Source organism: Elephantulus edwardii, unplaced genomic scaffold, assembly GCF_000299155.1.
Source record: "Elephantulus edwardii isolate Elephantulus edwardi_28Jun2011 unplaced genomic scaffold, EleEdw1.0 scaffold00155, whole genome shotgun sequence".
Classification (NCBI taxonomy): Eukaryota; Metazoa; Chordata; class Mammalia; order Macroscelidea; family Macroscelididae; genus Elephantulus; species Elephantulus edwardii.
The window spans coordinates 7,109,034-7,128,723 of record NW_006399905.1 but is presented as its reverse complement, the minus strand read 5'-3'; the positions used below and the strand labels follow the sequence as shown (position 1 = coordinate 7,128,723).

General features: G+C 38.2%; 1 protein-coding gene across 1 annotated transcript in view; it reads right to left on the bottom strand.

The window, feature by feature from the left end:
• Positions 1-19,690, bottom strand: part of OSBPL1A (oxysterol binding protein-like 1A) — a 300,437-nt gene that overhangs the window by 214,126 nt on the left and 66,621 nt on the right. The window contains exons 10-13 of the mRNA XM_006895041.1: positions 18,760-18,833; positions 18,585-18,648; positions 9,164-9,262; positions 8,209-8,331 (exon numbers count right to left, since the gene is read on the bottom strand). Coding sequence (XP_006895103.1) covers positions 8,209-8,331; positions 9,164-9,262; positions 18,585-18,648; positions 18,760-18,833 — 360 coding nt within the window. The remainder of the gene's footprint in view (positions 1-8,208; positions 8,332-9,163; positions 9,263-18,584; positions 18,649-18,759; positions 18,834-19,690) is intronic.

Below are 19,690 nucleotides of genomic sequence, written 5' to 3'. Positions count from 1 at the left end.
CATCACTTGTTATGCAACAGAGAGTTGGACAATGACTAAGGAGGACAGAAGGAGAATTGATGCTTTTGAGCTTTGGTGTTGGAGAAGAGTGCTGAGAGTGCCATGGACTGCTAAAAAACAAACAGATTCATCCTGGAGAGGGTTAAACTGGGCTGCTCCTTGGAGGCAAGGATTCTGAGGCTTCAGCTGGCATACTTTGGTTATGTTTTAAGGAGGGATCGGTCCTTGGAGAGGGACATCATGTTTGGGAGGTTGGAGGGCAGGCGCAGGAGGGGAAGACCCTCTGGGAGATGGATTGATTTGGTGACTGGGGCAATCAGGATGAGTGTGTCGGAGACAATGAGATTGGCACAGGACAGAGGAGAGTTTAGCGCTGTTGTACATAGGCTTGCTATGAGTCACAAGCGACTCGACAGTACATAACAACAACAACAACTATCTAACTTGGGAGGGATTGGAGAGCATAATGCTAAGTGAACTAACTCAGTCTCATAAAGACAAATACTGTGTAAGACCACTATTGTAGACACGTATGAGGATCTAAGGGTGCGGGGAGCACGGGGTGAGGATGGGGGATAGTGTAATCACAGGGTAGCATCATTGGATTGTTGCAAGGAGGAGTAGGTTAAGAAATGGGAAAAATCCGGTGTGAGAAACAATGTATATGAGTTTTCTGAGTAAACCAGTATAAAATAAAAAGGTTATATTAAAAAATAAACAAAAAAAATCCCAACTCATCTCAAGAATAAATTTGGTACACTGAACACCAGTGATCAAAGACCAGAATAAGATATGAAATGACATGAATGACAGCATTCATGAAGAAAGCAAAAGGGCTTTACAAAGATAGGAAAAAGACAAGATCAAAATGGATGTTAGAAAAGAATGAAAACTTGAAATGGAATGAAAATAAGCCAAAATAAAGGATTGCTGAGTGAGAGAGATGAACAGAAAACTTGAAAGGGCAGCAAGAGGAGAAAAAGGTGGATTGTAATGACATGTTCAAAGAACTGGAGTTAAAAAACCAAAAGGGAACAATATGTTCAGCAATTTTCAAGCAGAAAGAACTGAAGAACAAACTTAAGCCTCAAGTGGTAATAATGAAAAATTCTATGGGCAAAATACTGAACAGTGCAGAAAACATCAGAAAAAGATGGAAGGAATATACAGACTCATGACACCAAAAACTGGTTGACACTGAGCCACTTCACGAAGTAGTATATGACCAAGAAACAATGATAATAAAGAAGGAAGTTCAAGCTACACTGAAGGCACTGACAAAAATTAAGGCTCCAGGGACTGATGGGTTACCAACTGAGTTGTTTCGGTAAACACATATAGCCCTACATGTGCTAACTACCCTAAGCCAAGAAATTTAGAAGATAGCTACACAGCTAACTGACTGGACGAGATCAGTAATTGTTCCTATTTCAAAAAAAGAGAGAGAGAGAGAGAGAAACCAACAGACTATTAAAAGTATCAAACAATATCATATTATACTCAAGTAAAATATTGCTGAAGATTATTTATTAAGTGGCTGGAATGGTAGGTACATCTACATGGACCCGCCAGAAATAGAAGTTGAATTCAGTAGAGGCTGTGGAATGAGGGATATCATTGCTGACGCCACTTGGATCTTGGCTGAAAGCAGAGAATACAAGACGATGTTTATTTGTGTTTTATAGACTATTCAAAGACATCTGACTGTGCAGATCATAAGAAGTTATTGATAATACTGAGAAGAATACAAAATCCAAGAACACTTAATTATGCTCACTTGAAGCCTTACACAGACCAAGAAGCAGCTGATTGAATAGAACAAGGGAATATTACATGATTTAAAATCAGGAAAGGTGTGCATTAGGGTTATACCTTTTTTCCACACCTATTCAGTTTGTGTCTTGAGCAAATGATTCAAGAAAACTGGGTTCTATGAAAAAGAATGTGGCATCAAGATTGTAAGAAAATTCATCAACAGTCTGTATTAAGCAGATGACGCAAACTTGCTTGCAGAAACTGAAAAAACTTGACTGAAGAAGATTAAGGACAACAGCCTTCAATATGGATTACATCTCAGCATCAAGAAAACAAAAACCTTTGCTACTGGACAAATATGCAACATCATGATAGATGCAGAAAAGACTGAAAAATTCAACATTTGATTTTATTTGATTTTACAATTAACACCCATGGTACCAGCAATTAAGAAATCAGAAGATATGTTGCATTGGGAAAATTTGGTCAAGGATCTCTCCAAAGTTCTAAGGAGCAAGAATATAAGTTTAAAGACTAAAGTGAGCCTGATTCAAGCCATCGTCTTTTCCATAGTATCCTAGGCATCTTAAAATTAGAAAATAAGTAAGAGGAAGCTAGAAGAATGAATGCTTTTGAATGGTGGTGTTGGAGACAAGTACTGACTGTCCTGTGGACTGCCAAAAGAAAGAAAAGAACAAGTCTGTCTTTGAGTAAATGGAAACAGACTGCTGCCTGGAGCAGGGATGGTGAAACTTTTCACATTCTGTCAGGACAGTCCTTGTTGGGAAAGTGAAGTGTCAGAGAAAGGGAGAAAGACTCTCAACAAGAAATGACACAGTGTAACAATGGGCTTGAACATGGAGAAATGAAGCAGGTTAGGGTGAGGTTCTGATCATAAGGTCACTGTGATTCATAGTTGACCTGATGGTACCTAACAACAACATAATAAATGTGGATGGTTCAAATAGGGGACGAGGCATCAATATGTAGGCAACTACAGTGTGAAAGGAGGTACAACAAAGGGTAGCCACAGAACTTCTAAAGGGAGAAGATCAAAGCCACTTTGAAGCTGAGCATAGAAATTCCATATAAAAAAAAAAAGAAATTCCATATGACCCAGCTATTCAACTGCTTGGAATATACCCCACAAAAATTAGAACTGAGACACAAATGGAGATTTGTACACCAATGTTCATAGTAGCGTTAATCATCATCACAAGAACATGGAAACAGGCCAAATGTCCAACCACAATAGAAAGGAATGAGAAATTGTGGTACATTCACACAATGAAATACTATGCAGCATACAGAAGCAACGATTTTGAAAATGACTGCCTAATTTGGGAGGGACTGGAAAGTATGGGAAGCCAAATTTCATACCAAATATTATATGAAAAACCATATGCTTATTCAGGAATTGAAAGAATCACATAAGTTTGAATTTCTCTTGTAATAGATCACAGGATATGAGCTGCTTCCTGCAGACAAGAGGTAGCTAGGTCCGGAGGAGGGTAAAGAAATACTTCCTTCCTGAGCTAAGCATTAGGTTGACAATAGAGAAAAATTCAGCTTTATTTACAAGGGAATTCTCTTTATTATTTGCTTCCGCTGATTCTGAATAAATACACAGAGAGGTGTGGCTTGGGGGTGCTTCAGTTGATTCAAACTGCTGGCCCCTTGTCTTTTACTCTCTCTGCTTACTTACACATTCTTGGTGTTTTGTCTCATTATTAATTATTAATATACTTTACCCTCGGTCTGCAACAGGAAAGCATTATGCTAAGTGAACTCTGTCCCATAAGGACAAATACTGTATAAGAGCATTATTATAGAAATACAAAGATAACTAGTAAAAGAGGTATGAGGATCCAAGGAGGGGAGGTTAGGAGCCGGGGGGTTAGGATGGGCAGGGGGTGTATGATAGGGACACACAATTTGAAAGGCGAAGGGAAAGGAAAATGAATAAAGGAAATGACAAAGATCCAGTTCATATAAAATGTATATAAACTTTGCAAGCAAACTAGAATAAATTTAAAGAAAAACAATTTTCAGACAAACTGAACTACTGAACTACTTTATACTTGGGAGTAACTTATACGGTAACCTACAGGAAAATAAAAATACAAACTAACAAAGATAAAAAATAATAAAAACTGAGTGCTCATCAAACAACAACAATAAGAGAGATGATATGAAAAGCCATAAATAAAATGAACTCAGCACAGGGAAGCAGACAGGACAAAGGAAATCAGCAACACCACAAAAAACAAGGGAGCAAAAACTACTTAGCTTTAGCCAGAACAGTAAGATAAGGAAAGGAAAGTCATTCAGACTGGCAAAGAGAAAGTAAAACAATCTCTATTTGCAGATCATAGGACTCCCTACACAGAAAATCTTTAAGATTAAAAAGAAAAAAAAAATGGATCTAATTGATCAATTTAGCAAAATGGCAGGATACAAGATCAACATACCAAAAAAAAAAAATCAGTTGGACTGCTCTCCAATAACAAAGAGAACTCCTAAAGGAAATGAAAGAAAAGCAATGCCATTTGTAATAGCCATTCAAAAAATGAAGCACTTAGGAATCTAACAAGATATACAAAAGACACATGCAAAGAAAACTATGAAACGCTACTCTAAGAAACCCAGAGACCAACACGGGTCCAAAAACATGCTCTGGATTGTAATTATGACATTATGAAAATGTCGATACTACCAAAAGCAATCTACAAATACAGTGCAATTTCAATCCAGAGCTCATCACTATTTTTTCAAGGAGATGGAAAAATTAATCATTGATTTCATATGAACTAGAAAGAGACCTCAGACAAGCAAAGGGATACTGAAGAAGAAAAACTAAATAGGAGGCCTTACACTTCCTGATTTCCTCTCAGCCACAGGAATCAGACAGTTTGACACTACAAAGACAGGTACATAGACCAATGGAACAGAATTAAGAACCAAGAAATAAATGCAGATACCTATGGACATCTGATTGTTGACAAAGAGATGAAATCCATTAAGTGGAGAAAAGAAAAATCTTCCAGAAAATTGAAGACCTGTATCTCACACCATATGCAAAAACTAACCCAAGATGAAGCAAAGATCTAGGTATAAATCTAGAACTATAAAGATCACCAAAGAAAAAAATTACGGGAAACTAGAAAGCACTGATCTATGTTATTGTTATGTGTCATCAAGTTGCTTGCGACTTACAGCAACCCTATGCACAACCCTGAACCCTGCTCTATCCTGTGCCAATCTTATTGTCTCTGACATACCCACTCCATTACTCCAGTCATCGAGTCAATCCATTTCATCGAGGGTCTTCCTTCCTTGTGTTGTGTCCCCACCCTCCCAAGCATGATGTCCCTCTCTAAGGACTGGTCCCTCCTTGCAACAGACCCAAAGTATGTCTGACAAAGCTTCAGAATCTTTGCCTCCAAGGAGCAGGCTGGTTTCACCCTCTTTAGGACGAACCTGTTCATTCTCCTCGCAGTCCAGGGTATATTCAATACCATTCTCTAGCATCACAACTCAAAGATATCAACTCTCCTTTTAACATCCCTAGTTACAGTTCAGATTTCTGACACATAGCAAGTAATTGCACCTTCGTCTCCAGATTGACATTGTTGCTCTTCAGTACTCTGGAGAGGTCCCTGACAGCAGACTTTCCTCTTTTATTTCCTGACTGCTGGTATCAAGAGTGTTGATTGTGGAGCCAAGCAAACTGAAGCTGTTAACACTTTCAACCTCTTCACTGACTATCATAATGCTGCCAATTGGCTCAGTGGTGAGAATCTAGGCTTAAATAGATTATCAAATATAACTGAAAATACACCAAAAGTACAGGATAAATTAGACAACTGGTTGTCTGTTGTTATTAAGCGTCACTGAGTGTGACTCTTGGTGATCCCGTGAACCACAGATCTGAACCCTGTCATATCCTGAGCCATCCTCACAATCTTGAACATACTCGAGCCACTGCTGCAGTCATTGTGTCAATCCACCTAGCTGAGGGTCTTCCTCTTTTTCATCAACTGCTACCTTCTCCAAAGAATGATGTCCCTCTCCAAGGAAGAGTCTCTCCAACAACACGCCCAAAGTGTTTAAGACAAATAAAGCTTTATCTTCTTTGCCTCCAAGGAGCACTCCAGCTGCATCTTCCCATGGCATACCAAGCTGTTATTTCAGCAGTCCATAGGATATTCAGTATTCTCTTCCAACACTACAGCTCAAGGGCTTCAATTCTTCTCTCAGATGCATAGCAAGTAACTGAAAAGACCATGACCTAAATCAGGAGCATCTTAGTCCTCAAACTGATAACATTGCTCCCCACTAATCTGAGCAGGTTTCTGACTGAAGACTTTCCCGGTGAAATATGTCTCCTGTTCTACTGACTGCTGGTATCAAATGTATTGATTGTACATTTAAGTAAGATGAAGTCAGATAGTCAACTAGTACATGCAGTAATGCTCAAGATGTTTTGAGATTAGAAAAATGAAAATTAAAACAACAATAAGATATCATTTTGGCCCAGCAATAAAAGTAAAATTCAACAAGAGAGCAAACAAATATTGGCAAAAGTATGGGGAAATCAAAATTCTCATACACAGCTGGAGGGGATGTACAATATAACTCCCTAGTTAAGGTTAACAGGAATGAGAAGGGAACATAAAGAGAGGAAAATCTGACAACATAAAGAGAGGAAAATCTGACAGATGAGTTGTGTGAAAAGAAATGTAATACACAATAAAGGGTTTACTAGATATCATAATTAATTACATTAATCAATCATAATTAATCTTATAGGGAGCTCTGTGGCCTACTGGCTAAGGAGTTGTTCTCCAAGTCCTAGTCCAAAGGCAGGCAGTTCGAATTCAACAGCTACTCTGCAAGAGAAAAATGAACGACCTCCCCCACACTCCAGCCCTGTAATTCATGACCTCTGAAAACCAGCTGGAGGGTCAGCTATGAGTTGGCTCTGACTTGATGGCAATGAGTGTAAGTGATTTGATGTTATAAACCAATAAGGTCTATGAATGATTGTGTGGAAAGCCAATATGATTTGTAAACCTTTACAAAAATCAAACTAAAATTTTTTAAAAAAGCCCACTGGTCTGAAAATTATGTTTCCAGTTGTCACACAACACATTAGGTTTAAAGAAAGGAACAATATTGATAAAACAACAGTCAACACTTTTTTAAATGTCTTCAATAAAATAGTAAAAAGCACATATTATTTACTATTCCACCAGATATTAAATTTAGTCTTGGATGTAACAAAAACCTCTTCTGAAAGGAAAAGGTATAAAGTTTCTAGGCCTTTGGGTCAATGATACATGTTATGTGTTCATAAACTCAACTTCTTAAAGTTGTTGATTTAGAAATAATGAAATTCTGCGATTAATTCATTAAGCTATGTTCATTTGATAGGCAAATTCCTACGACCTGGCCTAATTACTGGATTAAAACTCATTATCTTAGTATTAAATTAAACTAGTATTTAATTCTAGTTTTTCCCAACCTAATTCTCTTTTTATAAACAAAGTGAGTCTAAAATGTAAAACTATAAAATTGGTAACTAAAAAAGAATTTAATTTCAATTAAATATGCTGATTTTCACTACAGATAAGGCATTGATGTCACTTCAGATGAGGGTCTCCCCACTTACCACTGACACTTTATCTGTAAGCAATGAAGTTCCAGATTACAAGTGGTTTTAAATATAACTACTCATAGGAAAGGAATCACTATGGTTGCATTATTTAAGCTCCAAAATGTTCAGTGAGGTCATAAAGGGCAGCAGGTCATGCCCTACACACTCCCCCTACTGGCAGAAGTTTTCAGATAGAATGGGAGCAATCTAAAAGCTGTTCAGAGTTGCACGTCTACAGCTTTAGCAAATACCTAGGAGACATTTCATCTTATTACCATGACAGACCATTACACACAACAAAAGAATATGAGAAGAAAAGGATAATCTCCTTCAACTGTAGTTTGGAATCTTCATTTCAAAACCTTTTAATAGAAAAAAAAAATTCTTTGTACACTACAGCAGTATTTAAAAATTACCTTGGACCACCAAGAAAACAAATAAGTATGCTTTGGAGAGGGTGAAACCAAGTTTCTCCTTGGAGGCTAGGATTTTGAAGCTCCATCTCACATATTTTGGGGCACATGGCCAGGAGGGACCAATCCTTGGAGAAGGACATCATACTTGGAAAGGTGGAGAGACAGCAAAGGAGTGGAAGATCTTGGATGAGATGGATTGATACAGTAACTGGGGCAATGGAGTAGGTTTGTCAGAGTCAGTGAGATTGGCTCAGGACAGGCAGGCTTCAGAGCTATTGTACATAGGGTCACTATGAGTTGCAGGCAACTCGATGACACATAACAACAACATAAGTGGCAGAATTAGCTATAAAGATCAGGTTACATTTTCCTACTTACCTCTAAAGACTCCTTCAAGTCCACAGCAGAAATGGTATCTTCCTCTTCATCATCAATTAACTGGTCTTGGGAACAATAGTGTGTGGTATAAGCAGAGTGTTCTTCTATCACGTCTATCCAATCCTGAAACAATCCAAGAATTTTTTTTACTAAAAAATGTATAATAGGATCACGATCTGGAAAGTACAAAATTTACATGGTTAAATAAAGAATATGGCTTCAAGAAAATAATAATAAAGCAACTAGTAATGAAATAATTATTTAGGTATTTAAGTCTCCTGTTTACAACAGATGTCTATATAAAAAAAATTCTAACATTTAAAAAAAATCTATAAGTATACAGTCATTAGTACTCATACATAATACGGAACTTAAATAAATACAAAGATAGGAATTTTTTTCACTTTAATATACAGTTTCAATACTCTTGAATGTTAGTATGCAATATTGGACCAGATACCATTTTATCAACTTAGAATAATCATATTATAAGCCTGAGTAACTAAAATCTTTTATAACATGATCAACATTTGCTTGATGGCTTAACTTTTACTTATTTTTTAAAAATATTCTAAAATCTATGACTTCCCGAAAGGGGTAGACTAATCATGTAGGCAACTTCCAACACTAATAACTGTCCCTTAATATCACAGAATCAAAATTTTAAAGTTATAAACAGAAAATAGGTACAGTAACATAAATTCATCAGCCACGTTTCAAAAGTTTAACACGATGCCGCAAATGACGGTAATAAATGGGGGGTTGGGGGAGAATGTGTTTCTAAGCACGGTTGTCAATTTAAAAGTGTGCGGCAATGTGTTAATATACTTTCCCCATTAAAAAAGTATAATGATGAACAAGACTTTAGATATTAACATTAAATCTACCTTATATTCCACACAGTTTTATATGTTCTTTAGAATTTATGGAAAAATAAGTGAATCTATAAAATTACCTCTCTTGATTGTTGAAGACTATTCTTAGGAACCCTAAAGCCATGAATGGTGTCATCAAAGCACTTAATGAAGAAGAGGCTGCTATCCGTGGGTTTTACCTTTGACACAGAAAAATAAGTCAGAGACTGGCACCCATTCACATACAAAAGAACCCCAAAAGGACTGACATGTATTAACATGACGACACACAAGTAAGCAAATATTGACTGAGAAGAGTTCATTTACTATTGGAGTATCAAATGTAGAATAGCTTATCTATGTCAAATTTTATTTTCTCATCCTTAATTACACAAAGTAAATACTAACAGTCCATTGGTTATGCAGTCTCAGTTTCCTCCTTTAATTCTGTGTATACTTGGGTTGTAAAAGCCTTTAAAAACTACAGCTATAATTTCTTATTCATACCATTCCCTTGAACATTTCTCCTTGAGCCGAGTATGAGTAATATGAATGAGTAGTAAGTAAGATTGATAAATATGGGGGGGGAAAGAGGAAGGAGAGTAAGATTTATAAGTAGTTGTATTTTTAAGAGGAGCTCTGGTGGCCTAGGGGCAAGAAGTTATGCTGCAATTCTGAAGGCATGTGGTTTGAATCCACCAGATGCTCTGCTGGAGATGGAGGGGCAATCTCCTCTTGTGCTAGTCCGATCTGAGGGAGAGAGAGAGGGAGGGAGGGAGGCAGAGAGAGAGAGAGAGAGAAAGAGAGAGAGAGAGAGAGAAAGAAAGAGACGAAAAAAGAAAGAAAGAAAGAAAGAAAGAAAGAAAGAAAGAAAGAAAGAAAGAAAGAAAGAAAGAAAGAAAGAAAGAGTTGTATTTTTGAAATAACATTTGGCAAGAAAAAAAGATTTGAGAATGTGAAAAGGTAGAATTCTGCTTTAACATCTTATCAGAGGACTCCTTTACAGGAAACAATGATGAAACCTGAACACAAAGCAAAAGGTAACCACCAAGAAAAACTAGAGTGAAGAGAAGATAAAAAGAGTCTTACAAGAGTTATACTCTCCTCTAGAAAAGGAAGTGAGCAGCAATACAAGTACGTTCCCTTCAGCAAGACTTTTACCTTGATTGAGTACAGTCCATCGGACACATACAGTATCAACTTAGGCTCAAGTGTAAACACTCACAGTAATTTTGTCTTTGGGAATTAGAAAACGGAATCCAGAAAGCAATGTACACGCGAGAGAGTTAAAAGAATCCCACAAGGAATAGAGCCAAACAGGAGACCCAAATTCTGCCTAGTCAAGTTCCTAACTGACCCATGAATCACACATAAACAGAAAAGACCTAAAGTGGCTAATAAAAACACAACCTACCTGAACTAGCACCCCAGCTGCCACTCAAGGAAAAGTTTGCAATGCAAATTCAAGCTAGAAAATAATTTGCTACAACAATGTCAATAACATCAATCAAAGAATCTAGAATCTTTAAAATTTAACATGCATAATAATTAAGGATATAATCCAAAATTACCTAGCATACCAAGGAGCAATATGTAGAACACATTCTTAAAAGGAAAAAAAAAATAATTTTAGGTAAAAATTAAAAGGATGTATAAAAGATTATGAATTATATGCTCTCCATAAGAGACAGATTAAGGAATATAGAGACAACATACATTGAAAGAAAATTAATAGAAAAAAAGAGATTCATGCAAACAATATAACAAAAGGCTGTTGTTGCTTGTACCATAAAGTCACATAAGTACCATAAAGACCCTGCGGCGGGTTTTCAGAAGCAGTTACTTGCACAGGTGGAGACGGCCCTTATTACTCTGAAAGAGCCGCTGACTACCTCGAACCACGTACCTTCAGGACTGCAGTGTAGTTTCTAGGCACTGGGCCACCAGATCTCAAACAAAACGGCTAGAGCAATTATATTAATGTTATATATTTCAATACAATATCTATTGTAAAAAAGGAAGGCAGTCACATCAGTTGGCTAATCAGAAAGACAACAATCTTAAATATGCATGTGATCAAAAAACAGGGTAAGAAAGAAATCATTTCACCAGTACATGAAATGGTGGAAGAAAGAGTCATTGAAAATGAATCATGCTGAAGAAGAGAAAGACAGATAATGAAAAATGAACAGCCTCAGAGACCTATGACACATTATAACGTGCATCAAACAACAATCAGAGTTTCAGAAAGGAGAACAAAGAGTGAGTTTAAAGAAATGATTGAAAATCTAATGGTCAAAATGTTCCAAATTTGAAAACTGCCTTAGAAATTCAGTAAATTCCAAGTAAGAGGAGTTCAGGGAAACCCACACATCACATGAACACTGCTAAAAGATAAAGACAAAAAGAAAATCTTGAACGTATCAAAAGAGAATGACCCACAAGGCAAAGGGGAAGCACAGTAAAATTAACCCACTGACTTTATATCCAAAACCATGGAAACCAGTGGCAGGGGAAGGATCCATCCAAACCACTGAAAGAGAATTTCTGTCGCTAGCAAAACCACTGTTTTAAAATAGAAAGGGGGAGGGGAACCCGTTTTCTAACAAAAACTTAAGAGAATTTGTTGCTAGTAGGCACAGCTTGTAAGAAATAAAGGGAATTTAAGTAGAAAGAAATGCAGTAAACACAAAATGAAGGGACCTAGTAAATTTAATAACATGTTAGTGCTCTTAGGTACTTGGATTCACAATCAACACTAAGAGTAGAAGCAGTTAAGAAATCAAAAGACGTGTTACATGAGGAAATCTGCTGCTGACCTCTCCAAAGTGCTAAGGAGCAAGGATGCCAGTTTAAAGACTAAGAAAGACGTGATGTAAACCATGGTATTTTCAATTGCTTCTTACACATCTGAAAAATGGACAAAAATAAGGAAGACTGAAGAAGAAATGGTGTCAATGAACTGTGGTGCTGGAGAAGAGTACTGAAGATACTGTTGTTGCTGTTATGTGCCATCGAGTCGCTTGGGACGCATAGCGACCCTAAACTCCGCTCTGTCCTGTGCCAATCACACTGTCTCCAACACTCCTATCCCAATTATCCCAGTCACTGAATCAATCCACCTCATAGAGGTCCTTCCTCTCCTGCGCTGTCCCTCCACCCTCCCAAGCATGATGTCCCTCTCTAAGGACCGTCCCTCCTCACAACATGTCCAAAGTATGTTAGACGGAGCCTCAGAATCCTTGCCTCCAAGGAGCCACCCGGTTTAACCCTCTCCAGGACAAATCTGTTTGTTTTCCTAGCAGTCCATGGTATTCTCAATACTCTTCTCCAGCACCACAGCTCAAAGGCATCAATTCTCCTTCTATCCTCCTTGGTCATTGTCCAACTCTCTGATGCATAACAAGTGATTGCGAAGACCACAGCCTGTATCAGACGCACCTTAGTCTCCAGGGAGATACCATTGCTCTTCAGTACTTTGGAGAGGTCCCTAACAGCAGACTTTCCCATGGCAATGCGCCTTTTAATTTCCTGGCTGCTGGTGCCAAGACTGTTGACTATGGAGCCAAGCAAACTAAAGTTGTGAACAATCTCAATCTCTTCACCATCCATCCTGATGCTGCCAATTGGTCCAGTGGTGAGAATCTTTGTCTTCTTGACATTGAGCCTCAATCCATATTGTAGGATGCAGTCCTTGACACTCTGCAGCAGGCGCTTCAGGTCCTCTTCAGTTTCAGCAAGCAGGGTTGTGTCATCTGCATAACACAGATTGTTGATAAATCGTCCACCAATCTTGACCCCACATTTCTCCTCATAGAGCCCAGTCTCCCGGATAATCTGTTCTGCATATAGGTTGAAAAGGTATGGAGGTAGGATGCATCCCTGGCGTACACCCTTCCCAATTTTGAACCATGCAGTGCCTCCCTGCTCTGTTCTGGCAACTGCCTCCTGGTCCAAGTATAAGTTTCGCATTAGAACGATCAAGTGTTCTGGGATTGCCATTCTTCTCAGAGTCAGCCATAGTTTGTTATGATCTACACAGTCAAATGCCTTTACATAGTCAATGAAACACAGATAGACATTCCTCTGGTATTCCCTGCTTTCAGCCAAGATCCATCTAACATCAGCTACAATATCTCTAGTACCACGACCCCTTCTAAACCCAGCCTGGACTTCTGGTAGGTAGGCTGCTAAAAGACCAAAGCTAGTTAACTTCAAGGAAGTGCAACCAGAGTGCACCTTAGAGACAAGGATGGTGAAATTTCACCTCATATACTTTGGTCATGTTATCAAGAGGGGCCAATCATTGGGAAAAGGACATCATGCTGGGGAAGACAGATGGCTAATGAAAGAGAGGAAGACCGTCAAAAAGACAGACTGACACAGTGATTACATGCATCTTAAGCATCACGCAGGGTCATAAAAATGGTGCAAAATAGGACACTGTTCAGATCTGTTGTTCATCGGGTCACTATGTGTCAAAGTGGACTCAATGTACCTAACAAGAACATATAACACAATAATGATAAAATTATGCAGGTGAGCTTATATATGAAGATATCATGTATATTGAAACATAAATATATAAATATACCCACTCACACATGCACATATTATAGCATAAAGGAATGTGGAAAAGAACAGATACATACCGAAGCAAAAGAATGTCTCTAGATGGTAAAATGAATCCCCTGGAAATGCTACACGCACGGTTAATAAAATAAAAATAAATGCAAATTCTGCCAAGTCAGAACTGACTCACAGCTGACCCTCCAATAGGTTTGAGGCGGCTGGAAATCACACAGGAAGAGTTGTAAATTTTTCTTCTGCAGAGTTGTTGGTGGATTTGAACCACCAGACAGGCACCACCTTTGGGCTAATACAGCAACTCTGTATGGACTATGTTGCCAGAGCTCACTTAATATAGAAGATTCTGCAAATATATTTTCTCTCCATTCTTTCCTAGTGAAAGACTGATGATTAATATGTGTCCTCACATAAGCCCCAAATTCAATGTTCACAGTGGCATTATTCAAAATGACGTAAAAGTGGAAATAACCCAAATGTCCCTCAACTGATGAATGAATAAACAAAATATTGTACATCAAAACAATAGAGTATTATTTGACCATAGAAAGGAATGGAGCAATGATACATGCACAAGACAGATAAACCTTAGAAACTTTTTATTAAGGGAAAGAAGCCAGATATAAGAGTCAGATATAGTATAATTACATTATATGAAATGTGCGGAGCAGGGAAATATGCAGAGAATAAATGAGTGGTTGCCTAAGAAGGGGTAAAGAGGGCTGATGGGAAATGAGACATCTTAGAGGTTTCTTTTTAGAGTGATGAAAATTGTGGTGATGGCTATCCTATCCTGTCTGTATTAAAGAACAGTGAATTGTATCCATGAATCATGTCTTAACAGGTGTTAAAATAATTATGTGTAACACTGTATACAGCAGTAAATAGAGTATTGTTGGGCTTTTTAAACATATACAGTTATATATGGTGGTAGTTCCACAAAAGAAGAGATAGAAAATGGGGCTTCTGTATTTTATAAGTTTATATATTTTATAGAATTAAAATGGCAATAATCATAATTAGATTATAATAAATTAAGATATATAACAAGGTATAGAGGAACTAAGAAGAAAATAAAAAATATAGTAACTAACATCATAAACAGTAGTTATTAAAAAATCAAAGAAAAGGAAAAACAGAAAACAAAAATTGACAGAAACAGACAACATAAAAATAACAGACGGAAACCCAACATCAATAACAACACAAGTACAAAAAATAAAAAAATAAATTATTACAAAAGTAAGATTTTAAAATAAATACAAAAATACTAAATACATTAAACAACCCAATCACAAGACAAAGACAGTCAGACTGAATAAAAACGCAAAACACAAATACAGGCTGTCTAGAATGGACATACTTTAGGTTCAAAAGATACAACAACAGGCAGAAAAGAATCCAGAAAAAAATGTACAATGTATACCCATAAGAGAACCGGGATGATATTAAGTTACACTAAAAAGTTATTTGGGACAAAGAGATATTTTATAATGACTGAAAAGTGGATCCATCCTTAAGAAAGATAAAACAATTATAAACAATATCTACCAGAAAAGACTCATCAACAATCTGCATTAGGCAGATGACACAACCCTGTTTGCTGAAACTGAGGAGGACCTGAAGAGCTTGCAAGGATTGCAGCCTTCAATATAGAAGCTCAACATCAAGAAAACAAAGATTCTCACCACTGGGCCGACTGGCAGCATCAAGACAAATGGTGAAGAGACTGAGATTGTTAACAGTTTCAGTTTGCTTGGCTCTACAACCAACATTTCCTGGTACCAGCAGCCAAGAAATTAAAAGACGAATTGCACTGGGAAAGTCAGCTGTTAGAAACCTCTCCAAAGTACTGAAGAGCAATTGATGTCAGTACAGAGAATAAAATGTGCCTGATCCAGGTCATGGTCTTTGCAATTACTTTCTATGCATAGGAAAGCTGAACTGAACAATGACTAAGGATGATAGGAGAATTAAAGCTTTGAGCTACAGTGCTAGAGAAGAGTACTGACCATGGACTGCTAGGAGAACAAACAAGTTCATCCTGGAGAGAGTGAAGCCAGGCTGCTCCTTGGAGACAAGGATTGTGAAGATTCGTCTGACACATTTTGGACATGTTGCAAGGAGGGACCAGTCCTTGGAGAGGGATGTCGTGCTTGGGAGGTTTGAGGGACAGTGCAGGAGAGGAAGACCCTCGATGAGATGGATTGATTCAGTGACTGGGGAAATGGGGATTGGTGTATCAGAGACAGTAAGATTGGCACAGGATAGAGCAGGGTTTAGGGCTGTTGTACGTAGGGTCACTATGAGTCACAGGTGACTCGACAGCACATAACAACAACAACCAGGAAAGAGAACACCAAAATGCAAGCAGCAAAAACGGACCGAACTGCTCAGAGACACAGAACAACCAGAGATAAAACAAACAAACCTATCTACAAAATACTCAACCACAAGGTACATGCTTTCCTGGAGCACACATGGAACCTTCTCTAGTATGGACCAAAAGGTCAACTAAACAAACATGAGTAAATCCAAAAGGACTTAAATACAAAGTATGTTCTCAAGTAAAATGGAATGAAATTAGAAAGGAAATGTGGTAAATGAACAAATATCTAGAAATGAAACAACCTGTCTCTAAATGTACTGATCAAAGAGGAACTCAAAGGGAAATTAGAAAATACATTTCACTAAAAGAAAATGAGAAGTACAACATAGGAAAGTGTGCAGTCAGCTACTTCTCCATATTATTGAGAAGCAATGATGTTAATTTGAGGACTAAGGTACACCGGATTCAGGCCATGCTCTTATCAATCACTTGCTATCCATCTGAGAGCTGTACAATGAATAAATATGACAGAAGAATTGATGCCTTTGGACTGTGGTATTGGAGAAGAACACTGAACATCCCATGGACTTCCAAAAGAACAAACAGCTATGTCTTAGAGAAGGTGCAGCCAGAGTGCTCCCTGGAGGCAAAGAAAATTTATCTCACATATTTCAGGCAACTTTCTAGGAGAGGCTATTTGTCTGAGAAGGACATCAAGCTTGGGAAGGAGAGGGGTTGGCAAAAGTGGGAAAGACTCTCAACCAGGTAGATTGACACAATAACTGCAGCAATGGGCTCAAGTATGTAAGAGATCATGAGAATGTCATAGGATAGGATTAAAATATGTTGTTCACAAGATTGCTTATTTGAATTATCACCATCTAGTAACAACATATATAAACATAAGCGTACATGTACAGATGTGTATATATGTTGTTGCTATGTGCCATCAAGTCACTTGCAACACATAGCAACCCTGTGTATAAGAGCTCTAAACGTCGTTTTCTTCTGTGCCAACCTAGCTATCTCAAACACACTCATTCCCAAAACTCCAGTCACAGAATCAATCCATCTCATTGAAAGTCTTCCTCTCCTGTACTGCCCATCCACTCTGCCAAACACGATACCCAAAGTATGTCAGACGAAGCTTCAGAATCTGTGACTCCAAGGAGCATTCCAGCTTCACCTTCTCCAGGACAAACCTGTTTGTTCTCCTAGCAGTCCATGATACGGGAATCCCAGACCATTTGATTGTACTAATGCAAAACCTATACTTGGACCAAGAGGCAGTCGTCAGAACAGAGCAAGGAGACACTACATGGCTCAAAATCAAGATGAGGGTCCGCCAGGGATGTATTCTGTCTCCATACCTTTTCAATCTGTACGCAGAATAGATCATCTGAGACGCTGGGCTGTACGAGGAGGAATGTGGCATCAGGATTGGTGGAAGAGTCATCAACAATCTGTGCTATGCAGATGACACAACCCTGCTTGCTGAAACTGAGGAGGACCTGAAGTGCTTGCTGCAGAGGGTCAAGGACTGCAGCCTCCAATATGGATTGAGGCTCAATGCCAAGAAGACAAAGATTCTCACCACAGGGCCAATTGGCAGCATCAGGATGGATGGTGAAGAGATTGAGACTGTACACAGCTTTAGTTTGCTTGGCTCCACAGTCAACACTCTTGGCACCAGTAGACAGGAAATTAAAAGACATATTGCCATGGGAAAGTCTGCTGTTAGGGACCTCTCCAAAGTACTGAAGAGCAACACTGTCACTCTGGAGATTAAGGTGTGCCTGATACAGGCCACGGTCTTTGCTATCACTGGTTATACATCAGAGAGTTGGACAATGACTAGGGAGGATAGAAGGAGAATTGATGCCTTTGAGCTGTAGTGCTGGAGAAGAGTATTGAGGGTATCATGGACTGCTAGGAAAACAAACAGATTCATCCTGGAGAGGGTTAAACCGGGCAGTTCCTTGGAGGCAAGGATTCTGAGGCTCCATCTAACATACTTTGGACATGTTGTGAGGAGGAACTGGTCCTTGGAGAGGGACATCATGCTTGGGAGGGTGGAGGGACAGCACACGAGGGGAAGGCCCTCTATGAGGTGGATTGATTCAGTGACTGGGGTAATCGGGATGGGAATGTCAGAGACAGTGAAACTGGCATAGGACAGCCGAGTTTAGGGCTGTTGTACATAGGGTCGCTATGAGGTGCAAGCGACTCAATGGCACATAACAACAACAACAATATATACTTTTATATAATATAAATATAAATATTTCATATAAATATTTCCTAAAAATACACATAAAATATTTAAAATGTCTGTATAAAGTTTTTTAATCAATCATCTTTCATGCCAAATACACAGAGGTAACTACAGTTGACAATATTTAAAATATTTTTCCAAATGCAAAAGCTACATACTTAACATGTTCTCAATTTTGGCAATGAAATACACACAAGTGATTTGCTTGTAAAGACATTCAAACCCAAAAAAAAAAAAAGATTTCACAAAGCTGCTTATACAGATGATCTGGGAAATCACACGCAAAAAACTGAGTTCAGGGCTGGAGCAAGAGGCGTGCATCTCATCCTACCGTGCACACTGCTTGAGTCAGGTGTTTGCATCCTTGGCGATGAATATGATGCACTGCATCCGGCCTTCAAAATAAATATCAAATTATCAAGCCAAAAAGAAAAAGAGATAAGTGAAAAAGTTCTCTGAAAAGTTAGACACTGAAATTTTGTTAGCAGAAGGATCATGATACTTACTGTTTCCTGTACCACGAAAGGACTCCGTGTTCTAACACCACCCAGAATAATCTCCAGCCAAAAAATCTGGAGCTCTAATGGACAAACAAGAGAGCATTTCCCAAGCTGACATGTCTGGGCTCCAATACTTTACCGACAAAAAGTAATCTAGTGATGAGAGCCATATCTGAGTCTCTGATCTAGATAGTAGAGCTAAATATTTTTAAAATGGTCAAACATAAGCTTAGATAGCAGAGGCAGTAATGAAAACATACTGCTGCAGAATCATCAGAAAAGAAGAAAAGTCATGCTGATAAGCTTCATTAATATAGTTTATACTATGTTTTATATTTACATATTTTTATAATAATACGGTTAAGGAATATTTGTAAGAAATACACTTTTCTTTGATGTTGTGAAGGAAAAGTCTAAGAAGGTTAATCCTACGTTTATTTTGTACAAAATGAACATGTATAAACATAAAAATGCAGAAGGAGTGCTAGTTCAAAAAAATCTATTGTCATAGAGTCAAAGGTATCTCATAGTTATTCTGCAAACCAGTGACCAACCACTCCCAAAGGTTTTCAAAGCTATAAATCTTTACTGAGCAAACTGGCTCATCTCTCACTGAGTAGCTGGTGGATTCAAACCAATGACTTTTTGGTTGTCAATTAAATGCTTAATCTACAATACCAACAGTTGTTGTTGTTATGTGTTGTCAAGCTGGAGCCTGTCATAACTTATCCTCCAGCAGGTTTTCAGAGGCTGTAAATCACATGAGAGAAGACTGCCCATCTTTCTCCTGCAGAGTAGCTGGTGGCTTCAAACCATGTGCCTGTGAGTTGGCTGTCATAAGCCACCAGAGCTCCTTCAGCACCACTAGGGAAGCTAGCAAATGCAAAAATAACTGGACTAGAAAGTCTAGAAAATACCTGTACTACAAAATTCATAG